The 17,238-nt window shown below is 44.3% G+C and overlaps 1 protein-coding gene across 2 annotated transcripts in view; it reads left to right on the top strand.

The window, feature by feature from the left end:
* Window positions 1-17,238, top strand: part of TERF2 (telomeric repeat binding factor 2) — a 984,850-nt gene that overhangs the window by 225,242 nt on the left and 742,370 nt on the right. Inside the window, exon 4 of one of the 2 annotated variants that reach the window (XM_044081912.1) lies at window positions 982-1,068. The exons of the other annotated variant lie outside the window; for it this stretch is intronic. Within the exon in view, the coding sequence (XP_043937847.1) occupies window positions 982-1,068 (87 nt within the window). The remainder of the gene's footprint in view (window positions 1-981; window positions 1,069-17,238) is intronic. 2 annotated transcript variants of the gene reach the window in all.

Genomic DNA, 17,238 nt, shown 5'->3' with positions numbered 1-17,238 from the left:
GGGGCTTTGTTTTGGCTGACCCAAGAGAGACTAGGGACTCTGACACTGGATGACTGGCTGAGAACAGGGAGGGTCGAGTGGCTAATACTGGCTAACCTCCTTTAGACTGGGGAATGTTGTGAGAATTGCCTTTGCTGGGCATCCTTTATTAGAAATTTTAGGTGGTGTCACAGCTAATAGAACACTGCTTAGTTTCAGCATTTGGGGAGTTTTGGAGAAATGTCTCAGATGTGGGACTATGCATGTGAAACATACATAGCATCATTGCACCTTGTTCCCCCTGTTAGGGATAATTCATTCAACATCCTTGTTTTTTTTGCTGTTTTTATAAAATAAGTAGTCCTCACAACTGCAGTACTGATATACCCTCCCTGTCCAAGTCATTTGGGGAAGGGCCTGAAGGTCCCAGGCGGAGGCAAAATTATTGCTTTAAAACACACACACACACACACACACACACACACACACACACACACACACACACACACTATTGTTCATAGCTTTGCCTGTAAGTAGCAGCTTTAAGAAAGTATTGAATGCTGTAATACAGTACACTGCATTTGCAATGCATACATTCACTCACAACTTCTAAGTCACATTGCTGAATGTTTATTTCACTAGTGTTTAGTAAACTAAACACTTCATTTCACAATAAGTGACACCTCTAACATCTGATCAGAATGCAGGATATACTGTTAGCAGAGTCTTGCCAATGAGCTAACTCTATTAAAGTGGAAGATAACCCAAATGACAAAAGATATGTATGGTAGGCATAAATAGTCATTATCTGCTGATAATAGTGAGTCACTCTCACAATTACTGTAGTTTCCGTTAAAGTAGTTTTGCCTTGCTAGTAGAGGCTTTGTAGAATTTGTATATGCCTTTTGCAGCCAAAGTGCTAGATAACAAATTTTCCTTCATCTCATTTGTCTTTTTAATGTGTTCTTTATTTTAAATTGAAAACCTGTTTTATTTTCTTAGGCTGTTCTTGTGTGTCTTAAAAATGCCGAGTTTGTTAAAGCTTCGGATGTTTTGAAGCGGGTGTTTGGAAATGACCCAAGTTTACAGGTTAGTTAACTGGTATGAATTTAAAAAGAAATAGTGCCGTGATAAATTCTCTTTACGTTTATCATTGATTTACATAGTTTTCTGCTTAAAGGGTTTATCTGTCATTCTTTGAAGCACCATACTCTGTGTTATCAAGCAGCTGAAACTTTAGTTATACAATTTATATACATTTTTTTATTGAATAGGTTTTCTTACATAAACAGAAGCGAATACCCAACAAATAAAACCAATAAACAGTACAAGGGTTTAAAAGGGAGGCTCAAAACCAATGTTCAAGTCGGCTACTTTATTCCCAATCAACGCTACAGTATACCACGTTTTCATCCACTTAAAGAGACTTAATCAGATAAAAAACAAAGTACACAGTCATCTTATGTACCACTGTTAATTCAGAAGGCACCAATCAGATTCCTAAATTAATTAATAAACTCCAAAACCCCATTAAAATACCTGTTTGAAATAAGTCAAAACCATAGCATATATACATGCATATATATATATATATATATATATATATATATATATATATATATATATATAAAATAATCACGGATCTTCCACTTGCTGGATCAGCCCCCTTAAAATGTATTTATAGGAAGAGTTAGGAGCCTTAAGACCCTTTTGGAATTGGGCAAGGAAGACAAAGGTAGATGTAGTAAACGTAAAGGCACATTTAAATGTGCTTGTCAGCAATGTGACCACATTTCTAATTAGGAAAGTTTATGTATAGCAAGTAGGGGTAGGACTTAAGTGGGAACGGACTGTTACAATTGTAATACAGAAAGGGTAGTATATCTTGTCGACTGTTCCCAATGTGAGTCATTCTATATAGGGAAAAACAGAGCGTAGATTAAAAAGACTCATTTATGAACATATATATGACAGAAACAAGAATGAAAACAAAAAGGCTCTATTTAAACATATAGTCAAGCGAAGTTCCACTTTTTTTCTTAGAAAGTGTTCCCTTGGATATTAGAGGGGGTCCCTGGGAAACTCGTCTTGAGTACAGAGAGCTGATGTACGTGTTTCACTGTTGCAGTCATTACATTTGGGTTATCTGCTTGCAGTAGCCCTCAGTCGGCCTGATTAACAAAATCTTGGGTCCTGTGTCTTTTGCTGTTCCTTCTTCCATGACGTCAGGCCGTTGAGGGTATAAAACATGTAATCACCAAAACAGTAAAAGAACAGGGCCAATAAAAGATAAATCCACAGCCAAAAAGCGTAAACCAGAAGCTTCGTAAATCCTTTATTAGGTGTCCACAAACAACATAAAACGAGCGCTTTTGCTTGGAAAATACCGAGCTTTATCAAGTTAACAATGTTGTGCAGTTTGCTTAAATAAATACAAATCCTAAAGTCACATGTTAAAATAGTTAATTGAATAATCAACTCAATAACTGAATCAGTTAATTGAGGTCGTTAAAATACCTTTCACTACTAAAATGCTAAATACACAAAAAGTATGTGTATAAAATACATGAATGTAAATATTACATTGAAATATGTATGTGACCATATATGCTGCAATGGCAAAAAAATGCATACGTGAGTATAAAACAGGACAAATAAATAGTGACATTACATAATGAAAAACTGAATGATCCATTACAAGCCAAAATAAAAATGCAACTGCAACATAGTAAAATCTAAAACTATTGACACCTTTAAATAAATAACAATGTATATAGAATAACTATATAATGTTTATGTACTCTAAAAAATATATAATGTATGATGTTCAACAAGACGTGGTGCATTATAATGATGCTTGTACATTGTGACCTCAATATGAACAAACAAAGACCACAGGAGTGCAATATCGTGATATGGCCCCATTACAATCTGTTGCATAACTAATGTAAATGACACCATAGCCGAGCCATCCTCAACCTAAGCACACTGCTAATCTTGGCTGAGGGTATAAAACATGCAGCTGACGCTAATACATCAGTCTTTCTTGCCGTGCGGTGCCCGAAGCAGAAGCAGTTCGCAAGTGCCCGGTCGGCCGGCTTCTGAAATTTTCATTTTCGAGTTTCAGAACTGAAGTCTTCAACTAAAGCTAAGTACCCCGTTGGGGAAACTTTTTCTTGCTCCTTACCAATGTCAGTAAAAGTTAATAATTGCATTACTTGTAGAAAGCAAATACCTCACAAAGATTTTAATTCGTACTGTATTCCTTGCCTGGGCCCTGACTACGATGTACCTTGCTGTCCGTTTTGTGCTTTATTTAATCAGCACACTGTCTGTCGTCGGTACATTTTCGCCTCTAAATATTTCAGTTGTCTGTTTAATTATCCAGAAATGTTGTTGGTTAGCCGTCCAACTACCAGGATTCTGAAAAAACGCCAAGATAGACTGGCCGCCGAGGTCCAAACCTGCCGACAAAGCTTCTCCTAAGCCAGTCGCCAGTTCGCCGTTACTCAGTGAGGCGCTTTCACAGCCCCTGATACCTGCTACTTCTGATTCGCATACCGCTACTGAGACCCATTCAGAGTCCGGTATGCCGCAAGATGCTTCAACTGTGGAACCTGTGGATGTCTCTACCTTTGATGGGTCTGGAGCCACTGTGCAGGCACCGGCTTCTGAGGGTGTATTCAGGCCTACGGACTTGCATATTAAACTGACGCCTCCTTCATTTAGGCCTAAATCTCGAACCATGCTTAAACTGACGCCCAGGCCTCTATGCCTAAAAAACAAATAAGAATGGCTGAAAATCTTATAACTCTAATCAGGGGAAACCAACCTCCCCCTTCTGAGAGACCTAGGACTGAAGTTGTTTATGAATCTTCTGACCAGGATTCTGATTTTTCTGATGATCTGGATTTGCCCTTATCTGCTTATGAAGATTCTGCTGCAGAAGACTCTATTCCCTCTGCTTCCCCTTCAGAGGATTTTTATTTTGGTGAAACCTTTACATACTCAGAGCATTTCCACTGAGAGAGCTAAGATTTTTCAGATTCAAAAAAGAGGCTTAGGGATTTCTTACTCCTGCCTCAGCATAGGCCTTTAGCTGTACCTCCTGTACTAGACATTGTTTTTGATGCCTTTTCGGAATCTAGTTTGGCCACTGATTCTTTTCCTCCTGCTCCCAGAAAACCTGACAGATATTACAGGGTTCCTGATTCACAAGTTCCTTTTTAAAATTCCTGTTGCAGACCCAGAGACTATTTCACAGGGACCCAAGGGCATTAAGGCTTCTGTTCCAAAAAATCCTACCCCTTCTGATAGAGACTCCAGGGCGCCAGATAGATGGGATAAGAATGTTTACACTTCTGCAACCTTGGCCAGTAGGGCTTTAAACTGCCAGTTTCATATGTTAAAGTATCAACAACATGTTATTGGATTGCTTAAACAGAAAATGATGATTCCTGACTGTGCTGAAAATGAAGAATTACAGGATTTAATGCAGTCTGCTGAACAGGTTGAAAAACACACACTGCAATGTGGATTTGATTCATTAGAGGCCTCTTGCAGGGCTGCTGTTACTGGGTCTGTTCTCCGAAGGCATTCTTGGCATAAGGAGCAATCTTTGCCTGATCATGTTAAAGCTAAACTGTTGGATGCTCGCTTAAATCAGGACCGCCTGTTTGGCAACAAGGCTGAGGAATTTCTTAAAAAGATGGAAGATAAAGCAAAATCTGTGCAAACTGTTAAAGATTTCTTACAAGTTCAGCCTCCTAGATTTAGTAGGCACTGGCCCTCTAAGAATTGGTCTTTTCCATCCCCTTCTAGGTCTTCTCAAGCCAAACCCAGACACAGCAGAAACCCCAGGTTTATGTCCCAGGTGACATACAACACTAAGCAGTGGGGGGTTTCCACACCCAAATCTGCGAGTACTAAGACTCCCCCCTATGGAAAACTGTCTCAATGACTTGCTTTTAAATCTTCCAAGCACTTCCCAACTGAATGCTCCTTTAGGCGGAAAGATTGGTCTGCAGGCCAAAAACCTGGAATTCATTACCCAGGACAAATGGGTTTTAAATAGTGTCCCAAGGATACAGATTTCACTTCTACACATTACCAACACCAAACGAGTGGCCAGATCTACCCCCAAATCAGTGGGCAGAGGCCCAAAATCAAGTACTCTCTCTTAAGCATGGGGGCTATTCAGTTCGTACCAGAAGAGGAAAAGGGACAAGGTTTCTATTTGAGACTTTTCCTGGTACTCAGAAAAGGCAATACTTGGCGTCCTATCCTGAACCTTTCTACCCTAAACACCTTTCTGGTGGTCCCAAAGTTCAGAATGCTTACTCCTCACCTGCTGCATCCTGTGCTAGGCAAAGATGCATGGTTGCCAACACTAAACTTAAGAGAAGCTTACCTGCACATCCCTATCAGGGAGTCTTGCAGGAGATACCTATGCTTCAAAGCAGGCTACATGCACTATCAGTTCTCTGCACTGCCCTTTCGCTTATCTACTGCGCCCCGGTATTCACGAAGTGCCTAGCTCCAGTCATTGCGTTTTGCAGGCAAAGAAATATTCAAATATACCCATACTTGGGCGATTGTCTAATTCAGGCAGAAAGCCAAGACATACTTTTGAATCATCTGGCCTTTTTTCAAAGGATACTGACTTGTCTGGGGTACACCATAAATGAAAATAAATCACACCTGGTACCCTGTCAACAAATTATATGTCTGGGAGCATGCTTGAATACAACTTCCCAGATGTCTTTCCTCATGCCAGAGAAACATTCAATTGAGAACCTACTTCAAACAAGTGGCCACAAAAATCCAGTTATCTGCAAGGCAAGTACTACAAGCCTTTGGGGTTCATGGCCTCCTGCATTCTTCTAATTCCATATGCAAGGCTGCATATGAGTAAACTACAATGGTATCTCAAAAGCCTATGGTGTCAACATTCACAGGATCTAGAAGCAATGATTCCTATCATACCTTGCCTACGCCTAGAGTTCCTTTGGTGGGCAGAGGCCTGCCACCAAAACAGGGGACTACCATTCACACTACCCCCTGCCGCCCAAACCTCAGCAAATGCAGCAGGCTATGCATGGGGGGCTCACATGACAGGGAAGTGCATTCGGGGCAAATGGAACCCAAGTCAAATGCACCTGCACATAAATCAAAAGGAAATGTTAGCTGCACAGAATGCTCAGACAGCCTTCAAGGACCACATTCTTCCAGGACAGCTAATGGTAAAGGCGGACAGCACCACTGTCTTGTTCTACATAAACAAGCAGGGGGCACACATTCTTACCCCCTCTGCAGACTAGCCATGGCATTGTGGAACACAGCCTTGAGCTACCAGGTGAATCTACAAGTTCACTACCTGCCGGGAAAACTAAATACACTGGCAGATGGACTAAGCAGAAACCTCATGGACCCACACGAGTGGAAACTGGAACCAAGGATTTTCAACATGTTGACAAGCAAGTGGAGCCCAGATATACAACTGTTTTTTTTTTCTTTTCTTTCTTCTTCTCTTCTCTCACTTACTATGCTCAAAAAGCTTTTTGGTGTATTTGCTTTTTTTGTTGGAGGTATATCCTTGTATTTATAGATTTAATTGCTTCCCATTAGGGGGACACCTGACATCTGGGGCAAGAAAAACTGATGTAACGGCATTGGCTGCATGTTTTATACCCCTAACGACCTGACGTCATGGAAGAAGGGAGAGCAACCGACCCAGAACCCAAGACTTTAATCAGGCCGACTGAGGGCTACTGCAAGCAGATAACCCAAATGTAATGACTGCAACAGTGAATACACTCTAACATCTACATTTATGGTAAGTGTACACAACTGTACTTTTTGGCAGGTTATTTTAGATGCTAGTAGACACACTGGACTTAAATGGTCATATTTCGAAAGTCCCATTGTTAAAGCTCAGAGCAGCTATGTTATAGGTGTAAGAATTTTTTTTTGACATTTTATATTCATGATGTTCATCGTGTTACCCTGCTGCAGTCATCACACTTGGGTTATCCTGTCGTCAGGCTGTCCCGCAGTCGGCCGGATTTCCAAAGTCTTGGTCCGACGTCGGTTGTTGTCGCCTCATCCCTGACGTCAGTGCGCCAGGGGGTACATATACTGCAACCGATGCCATTTTCTTCAGTCTTTCTTGCCACGTGGTGCCCGAAGCAGAAGCAGTTCGCAAGTGCCGGTCGGCCGACTCCTGAGATTATCGAATTCGAATTTCAGACCGAAGTCTTCTATAAAGCTAAGTACCCCGTTGGGGAAACTTTTCTTGCCTCAGACCGATGTCAGAAAAAGTTAACAATTGTATTTCTTGTGGGAAGCAAATACCTCATAAGGATTTTCATTCTTATTGCATACCTTGCCTAGGCTTTGATCACAACGTCACTTCTTGTAGTTTTTGTGCTAGGTTTAATAAGCGTACTATTATAAGGCGTTTTGATTTCACACAACACTTTTTTGGTAGAAAATTTAACTATAACATGCCGTCGGAGCTTCCGACTACCGGCATGCACAAAAAACACAGGGACAAGGACCGACAGCCAAGGCCTAAACCCTATTCCGAGGCCTCGGTTGATCCGGTCTCCGGTCATCAGTGAGGCTCTGACGCAGCCCCTGACTACCGCAGTCCTGGAACCCGAGACCGCTACGGATATTTTGATGGAATGTACTAGGCCGACGCAGCCTTTTACTTCAGGCCCTTCCGACGATATACCTTCTAAAGACGTCTGTGCTTCAGAAACGCCATCAGTTTCTGAGGGCGTTTTCATACCGAAGACTCTCACAGTCAAAACATTTTCTAAGTCTAAGACTCCTCCTAAAGCTAAAAAGACTACACTTCAGTCTCCTGTTCAAGGCCCTATGCCTAAGAAACAGATGCTCAAAATGGCTGAAGATTTGATTTCTCTTATCAGGGGTTCACAGCCTCCTCCTGACAAAAGGCCTAGACAAGAGGAAGATTCTGCTGCTTCTGAGCAACTGTCTATTTCTTCGGATTCCTCTGAAGACCAAGACTATTCCTACTCTTCTTATGAAGATTCTGATGCTGAGGACACTATTCCCTCAGCTTCCCCTCCTGAAGACTACTCTTTTGGGGAAACTTTACAAACTATGAGGGAACATTTCCAGTGGGAAGGTCAGGATTTCTCAGATTCCAAGAAAAGGCTCAGAGAGTTTCTTTTACTCTCTCAGCACAGACCTCTAGCCATCCCACCTGTTTTGGACATTGTGGATGATGTCTATTTAGAATCCAGTTTCAACCCAGACTCTCTACCTCCTGCTCCAGCTAAGCCTGACAGATACTACAGAGTACCGGATTCCCACAAATTTCTTTACAAAAGCCCAGTAGCTGACCCAGAGACCATCTCCCAGGGTCCCAAGGGGGCCAACGCTTCCATGGCTAAAAACCCAGTACCTTCTGAGAGGGACTCAATAGCACTAGACAGGTGGGGGGAAAAAGGTTTACACCTCAGCCACATTAGCTATGAGAGCACTAAATTGTCAATTTCATATGCTCAAGTATCAGAAGTTTCTAATCTCTCAGTTAAAACAAAAGATAACCTCCCTTCCCCAACAATCTGAATTGAAAGAAGTACAGGATTTGTTGCATGCCACCGAGCAGGTGGGCAAACATACCTTACAATGTGGGTTTGATTCTTTGGAGGCCTCCTGCAGAGCAGCTGTCACTGGATCAGTTATATGTAGGCATGCCTGGTTAAAGGAATAAAGTCTACCTGATCATGTCAAAGCAAAACTACTGGATGCACCCTTACAGCAGGATGTTCTTTTTGGAGTTAAAGCAGAAGTGCTAAAGAAAATGGAAGCTAAGGCGAAATCAATGCAGACAGTCAAAGATTTCCTACAGGTACAACCCCCTCGCTTCAGCAGAAACTGGCCAACAAAAAATTGGTCCTTTCCAGCCACTGACAGACCTCAGAGGGGTAAATACAGGTGCCCAAGGGGCAGAGGACAACCACAAGCCCAGTATAAACCTCGCCAATGGGGCACTCCAACCCAGAAAGGAGGAGAAGACAGGTCTCAACCCACCAGAAGGCAAACTCAATGACTTGCACCTCGTCTGGCCAAACAAAGCTCTTTTGTTAGCCCGCTTGGGGGAAAACTAGCACTTTTTGCAGACAACTGGCACATGGTCACAAAGGACAAATGGGTCCTAGACATTATTTTACGAGGATACAGATTCCACTTTCACACCTTGCCAATAAAAAGAGGAATGCCAAACCTGCCACTAAATCAAAGGGCAGGGGCTCAAAAACAAATTACAGCTCTCATGGCCATGAAAGCCATTCAACGGGTACCGATTCAACGGGTACCGATTCAAGAGCAAGGCCAAGGATTTTACTCGAGGCTCTTTCTAGTACCCAGAAAGAACAATGCTTGGAGACCAATTCTAGATCTTTCAATTCTAAACACTTACCTACAAGTCCCAAAATTCAAGATGCTAACACTACAGCAGCTACTTTCCGTGTTGGGCAAGGAAGCATGGCTGGTAACGTTGGACCTCAAGGAGGCATACCTGCATGTCCCTATCAGACAAAGTTGCAGAAGATAACTCCGTTTCATTGCAGGTTCAACCCATTACCAATTCTCTGCACTGCCCTTTGGCTTTTCTACTGCGCCCAGAGTTTTCACAAAATGCCTGGGACCAGTAATTGCATACTGCAGACAAAGAGGAATTCAAATATATCCATACCTGGATGACTGCCTCATCCAAGCAGAAAGAAAAGACATTCTCTTACATCATCTGGCTTTTGTGAAGCATCTACTAAATTGTCTGGGGTACACAGTAAACGAAAAGAAGTCAAAACTAGTACCCTCACAAAAAATGACATTCCTGGGTGCCAGCTTGGACACAACGACCCAGAAGGCTTATCTTACACCAGACAAGCAACTACAACTGACTCAATATTTCAAGACAATGGCAACAAGGACCCAATTAACTTCAAGAAAGATTCTGCAGGCTTTGGGCTTCATGGCATCTTGCATTCTGATACCATTTGCAAAACTGCATATGAGGAAATTACAGTGGTACCTAAAAAGTGTATGGTCTTAACTCAGCCACAGCTTGGACACAGTGATATCTCTCATTCCCTGCCTTCAACAGGAATTTCTATGGTGGGCACAGGAATGTCACCTCAACAAGGGTCAGCCTTTCACCTTGCCCCCAACCAGGTAAACTATCACAACAGACTCTTCAGACTATGCCTGGGGGGCACACATGGCAGGGCAATGCATTCAAGGCCTATGGACTGCAGAACAAAGAAAACTGCACATAAATCAAAAAGAGATGCTAGCTGTACAGAAAGCTCCGACAGCCTTCAAGGATCTTCTACATCCAGGACAACTTGCAATAAAGATGGACAACACCACAGTAATGTGGTACATAAACAAACAAGGGGGCACACATTCCTACCCTCTTTGCAGGCAAGCAATAATCTTATGGAACACAGCTCTGGCATACCAAGTCCAGTTACAAGCTCAATTCCTGCCAGGGCAGAAAAACACATTGGCAGACGACCTAAGCAGAAATATCAAAGATCCCCACGAGTGGAAGCTAGACCCACAAATATTTACAATGATAACTCAAAAATGGGGCCTATCAAATATAGACCTGTTTGCCAGTCCTCAAAACTACCAACTGACAAAATTTTGTACAAGGACATTCCACCATCAAGCTTGGAAAGTGGACGCTCTCTCCTTCATTTGGAAAAACCTGACAGCATATGCCTTTCCTCCATTACCTCGTCTCACAAAGGTTCTTTTGAAGGTCAAAAAGGAGAAACCTCGACTGATTCTCATAGCCCCAGACTGGCCATGCCAGCACTTGTACCCGCTATTGAAGAATATGGCTCACAGCCCACCATGGATATTGCCTCAAATACCTCATTTGCTCACGCAGCAAAACAAACATTCTACACAGCCAGCTAAAAACCTTAAACCTGGCTGCATGGCGAATCTTTTAAACATCCAACCAGCCCCTCTTTCACAAGCAGTTCTGGATGTTATTCTGGAAGCCAGGAGGCCAAGCACCAGGAAGGCTTACTCGGACAAATGGAAAAGGTTTTCTGCCTGGAACCAAGCTAAAGGCCAAGACACAACTCAGCCTCGTATGCCTCACATTCTGCAGTATTTAGCAGAGATGTTGCACAAAGGACTTTCCTTCTCCTCAATTAAAATCCATGCTTCAGCTATTTCAGCTCACTACGACATGAATCCACCTTTATTTTCACATCCTCTTCTAAAGCAGTTCCTCAGAGGGGCAAAAAACATTAGACCACTTAGAAGAGCTCCTACACCAACATGGGACCTCAGCTTTGTTCTGGAAAAACTAACGTTACCTCCCTTTGAACCAGATTTCTCTGCAGACCTTCAGTTACTACCTTGGAAGACTGCCCTGCTCCTGGCAATAACCTCTGCTAGGAGAGTCTCAGAATTACAGGCACTAATGGCAGTGGAACCTTTCCTCATTTTTCATCAAGACAGACTTTCTCTACGAACTAATCCTTCCTTCATGCCTAAGGTGGTATCAAGTGTAGCTTTAAATCAAACCATCCATCTACCCACTTTCTTTCCTAGTCCACAGAACAAAGGTGAGAGACTCTTGCATTCCTTGGACATTCACAGGCAGCTTTGTTACTACTTGGACAAAACTAATGCTTTCAGAAAAACTGACCAGCTCTTTGTATCCTATGCTACAGCTTCTCAAGGGAGGGCTATATCCAAACAAACCATTTCTAAATGGATAGGCCATTGCATACGGTTCTGTTATACCCATCATGGAAAACCAGTTCCTACTACCATTAGATCCCACTCTACCAGGGCAACAGCTTCCTCTACAGCCTTTGTCAGAGGGGTCCCTACCAAGGAAATTTTAGAAGCTGCAACTTGGAGTTCAGTACACACCTTCACCAAACACGATCACCTACCTCTTTATTCTAAGTCCAGGGCAGGCTTCGCCACTGCAGTTCTGCAGGGCCTCATTGCCTCCACTAACCCTCTGATACCTCCACCCTGCCTTAGCTTTGGGACTCAACCCAAGTGTGATGACTGCAGCAGGGTAACACGATGAACATAGTACAGTTTTGTACCTACCATAAATGTAGATGTTCGAGTGTTCACCCTGCTGCAGTCCAGGTTACCCTCCCTCCAACCCCTCTGATCTTTTGGCTAAATCTCTGCTATGCCTTACTGATGTATTTGCTTATAGCTGAAGGGATTTTGTGTTTGTACAGTGTTCACACCATTTGGTACTAATTTTGATCACCTTTTTGGGGACACCTGACATCTGGGGCAAAAAAAAACTGAAGAAAATGGCGTCTTTTGAAGTATATGTACCCCTGGGCGCACTGACGTCAGGGATGAGGTGACAACAACCGACGTCGGACCAAGACTTTGGAAATCCGGCCGACTGCGGGACCGCCTGATGACAGGATAACCCAAGTGTGATGACTGCAACAGGGTGAACACTCGAACATCTACATTTATGGTAGGTACAAAACTGTACTTTTTTCACACCTGCCTAAATGTTTTATGTTTTGTATTTATTATAGGACTTTGCCAGTAGATGGTGCTAATGTACCTTAGAAGTTCTATAGTCATACACACGCACTATATAGATATATATATATATATATATATATATATATATATATATATATATATATATATATATATATATACATACATGTATACATACACACATGCATACATTTTATATATGTTTCTTGTGAGTTTTAAAACAGAGGACTGTTTATAGTATTGTGATGCTTGTGTGTGTGTGTGTGTGTGTGTATGTGTATATATATATATATATATATGTATATATATATATATATATATATATATATATATATATATATATATATATATATATATATATATATATATATATATATATACATACATACATACATACATATACATATATAAAATGTGTGTGTATATGTTATGGTTTGACTTATTTCAAACAAGTCTTTTAATAATGGGGTTTTGGAGTTAATTTATGAAATTGATTGGTGCCTTTTGAATTAATAGGGGTATATATGACAACTGTGTACTTTGTTTTTTATCTGATGAAGTCTGCTTATGTGGATGAAAACCTGTGGCATATTGTAGCATTAATTTGGAATAAAGTAGTCAACTTGGAACATTGTTTTTGAGCCTCCTTATTGCACCCTTGTACTGTTTATTTTTTTCTTACATAAAGTTAAGGTAGTTGGCAAGGGTGGTCTGTGTGCTACAAGTACAGTGCATTGTATTTGCAGTAAGTGCATGCATTCAGTCTGGTTCCTTTTAAGTCACCTTACTGTATTTTATTTACTATGTACGGTAAGCAGTAATATTGAGCAGTCTTCTGCAGGAGTCCCATATGTAATGGTTTTGCACATTTATTAATTCAGTACCACCTAACTTTAAATGTGTACGACCCTGGCAGGGTTCACTGGTGCAGTCTCCAAATGACAATCCTCTCACTGCAGAATTTGGTTCAGGAGTAATGGATTGGCCAGCCAGCCTTCCAGCCAGCCAGGCAGCCTTCCAGCCTTCCAGCCAGCCAGGCAGCCAGCCAGCCTTCCAGCCAGCCAGGCAGCCAGCCAGCCAGGCAGCCAGCCAGGCAGCCAGCCAGCCTTCCAGCCAGCCAGGCAGCCAGCCAGCCTTCCAGCCAGCCAGGCAGCCAGCCAGGCAGCCAGCCAGGCAGCCAGCCAGCCTTCCAGCCAGCCTTCCAGCCAGGCAGCCAGCCAGCCTTCCAGCCAGCCAGGCAGCCAGCCAGCCTTCCAGCCAGCCAGGCAGCCAGCCAGCCTTCCAGCCAGCCAGGCAGCCAGCCAGCCTTCCAGCCAGCCAGGCAGCCAGCCAGCCTTCCAGCCAGCCAGCCTCCCAGCCAGCCAGGCAGCCAGCCAGCCTTCCAGCCAGCCAGGCAGCCAGCCAGCCTTCCAGCCAGCCAGGCAGCCAGCCAGCCTTCCAGCCAGCCAGGCAGCCAGCCAGCCTTCCAGCCAGCCAGGCAGCCAGCCAGCCTTCCAGCCAGCCAGGCAGCCAGCCAGCCTTCCAGCCAGCCAGGCAGCCAGCCAGCCTTCCAGCCAGCCAGGCAGCCAGCCAGCCTTCCAGCCAGCCAGGCAGCCAGCCAGCCTTCCAGCCAGCCAGGCAGCCAGCCAGCCTTCCAGCCAGCCATGCAGCCAGCCAGCCTTCCAGCCAGCCAGGCAGCCAGCCAGCCTTCCAGCCAGCCAGGCAGCCAGCCAGCCTTCCAGCCAGCCAGGCAGCCAGCCAGCCTTCCAGCCAGCCAGGCAGCCAGCCAGCCTTCCAGCCAGCCAGGCAGCCAGCCAGCCTTCCAGCCAGCCAGGCAGCCAGCCAGCCTTCCAGCCAGCCAGGCAGCCAGCCAGCCTTCCAGCCAAGCCAGCCTGCCAGCCAGGCAGCCAGCCAGGCAGCCAGCCAGCTTTCCAGCCAGCTTTCCAGCCAGCCAGCTTTCCAGCCAGCTTTCCAGCCAGCCAGGCAGCCAGCCAGCTTTCCAGCCAGCCAGGCAGCCAGCCAGCTTTCCAGCCAGCCAGGCAGCCAGCCAGCTTTCCAGCCAGCCAGCCAGCTTTCCAGCCAGCCAGGCAGCCAGCCAGCTTTCCAGCCAGCCAGGCAGCCAGCCAGCCAGGCAGCCAGCCAGCTTTCCAGCCAGCCAGGCAGCCAGCCAGCTTTCCAGCCAGCCAGGCAGCCAGCCAGCTTTCCAGCCAGCCAGGCAGCCAGCCAGCTTTCCAGCCAGCCAGGCAGCCAGCCAGACATCCAGCCAGCCATACAGCCAGCCAGCCAGGCAGCCAGCCAGCCAGGCAGCCAGCCATACAGACATCCAGCCAGCCAGCCAGGCAGCCAGCCATACAGACATCCAGCCAGCCAGCCAGGCAGCCAGCCATACAGACATCCAGCCAGCCAGCCAGGCAGCCAGCCATACAGACATCCAGCCAGCCAGCCAGGCAGCCAGCCATACAGACATCCAGCCAGCCAGCCAGCCAGGCAGCCAGCCGTACAGACATCCAGCCAGCCAGCCAGGCAGCCAGCCGTACAGACATCCAGCCAGCCAGCCAGGCAGCCAGCCGTACAGACATCCAGCCAGCCAGCCAGGCAGCCAGCCGTACAGACATCCAGCCAGCCAGCCAGGCAGCCAGCCATACAGACATCCAGCCAGCCAGGCAGCCAGCCATACAGACATCCAGCCACCCAGGCAGCCAGCCATCCAGGCAGCAAGCCAGCAATCCAAAAAAAAGCTGTCTGGAGACAAAGGTAATGTAAACTACATAATCTAATAATCTACATACTGTGAACTGTCCATATGTGTTAGCAGACTGCATCTATGTGTATATAAAGATGTGCATAGGGCAAGGGACATACTGCAACTGTTAGTGAAGGCTGGACATACATATGTAGTTGAAGGTTGCTATGTGCACATATCAATGTAGGTTGTAGTGTGTGGCATTGAAAACCGCATGCAGTGCAGGTATATGTCATGTGGTGGTGAACTTCTGTGGGACTGAGTCATTGAGGCCTGCTACAGCTATATGGCTTGAGGACAGCATAATGCATTATGCACAACAGTGTGCAATATCATTACAGAATGGTATGTCTCACAACTGTTGCAGAAGTGATGTTCCCACCATGAAAGGTGGGCAGTCCATGTACCTACATGTGCATGTATATGTACAGCAATGGATGTTGTGTGTGTGTGTGTACATATATATATATATCTATGCATATATCTATATATCGATATACATATATATATGTACATAGACAGAGAGGTCTGTATAGATGCATAGAGATATATGGATAGATAGAGAATATGTATATACATATAGATATAATAGACAAATACATATATAGATATAAATTTAGATACATACATGTATATATATAAATATGAATGTCTATAGATATGTAAGTATATATATATATATATATATATATATATATATATATATATATATATATATATAGTTATATATAGTGGTGTGTGTATGTATGTATATATATATATATCTATATATATATGTATAGTGAGAGAGGGGGACATGGGGGCAGATGTACTGCAACAGGTGCCTGGTGACCAAGGCATGGACAGAACACCAGTGTTGATACTGCAGTACCATACCCCATTCCAAAACATGTTACCCACTAACTACCACATAGGTGGTTGCCTGCCCACCACTGGAGGTGTCAGAACGGAACATGGGACACAGGTGTACAATAGCCTCCCCTTTGATATCCACAGTGGCACACTTGTCTTGTAATCCCTGTACATGGTACGTGCCATCACAAAAGGTGCGTCAGCTAGGGAAATGTAAGTCAGTGTACCCTTGTACACTTCACAATGTCCTATGCAGTATGTACCTCCCATGAGAACTACAGCAAATGGAAAGGCCACAGACATACCTAACAAAGACTGATAATGGCCACAAACACATTCCCTATGCAGACTGACTCACAAAACCACAGCTAGAGTGCCTTGCATACTGCCTACACAGAGGTTACCAGTGCTGGACATAGAGTTATGTCACACCCATACCAGTTGGCCAACCACGATGGCAACACCTCACAATCTGTCCAGCCTACATGACCTAGGGCCCTAATCCCTGTCACCGCACTAAACAGCACATGCTGAAGGTACAGGTTTCTGTACACAAATATGCCATACCCTGGATTAAACCACCTAGCATTAACAAACAAGGCTTCTCATTAGTAGATGTCATACATACCCCTGATGAATGTCATGGCGATAGGTAATATGTCCTGTGAGTCACCTGTGTGTAACCATTTCACAGGAGCAAGTAAAATCACAGTACATGTGTACCAAAGGGTAGGGGTAGCATATGGCTAGGCTGCCCTAGGCCCAGGGCCAATAGCATAGTACCTACCTATGACACAATGCACACACACGTACTCAGTGCAATACCAACTATGTGACATTGAGTGTGACACTGTGTGCAAGGTCTGTAAAGGTGTGATAGCTTAGTGTGAGTTTGTCTTTCATGGTAGTTGGTGTCCTTGGTGTGAGGCCAGAGAAAGATGTCCGTTTTTGGGATGCAAACATAGTAGATTGGCATATGTTGTGCCGTAGTTCCCTGTGTACGACTGCGGTGTCCCATCATAGGCAGAAGCAATACATGAATGCTTAGTAAGTGGTACTGCTGTTGAATCCAGCTCACATATGAACTGTTGTACTACCTGATGTTGTAGGGCTAAACACTACAGTAT

Source organism: Protopterus annectens, chromosome 8.part1 (assembly GCF_019279795.1).
Source record: "Protopterus annectens isolate FY-2018-M chromosome 8.part1, PAN1.0, whole genome shotgun sequence".
NCBI classification, from domain to species: domain Eukaryota; kingdom Metazoa; phylum Chordata; order Ceratodontiformes; family Protopteridae; genus Protopterus; species Protopterus annectens.
The sequence above is the reverse complement of the archived record's forward strand: the minus strand, read 5'-3'. Positions and strand labels throughout refer to the sequence as shown.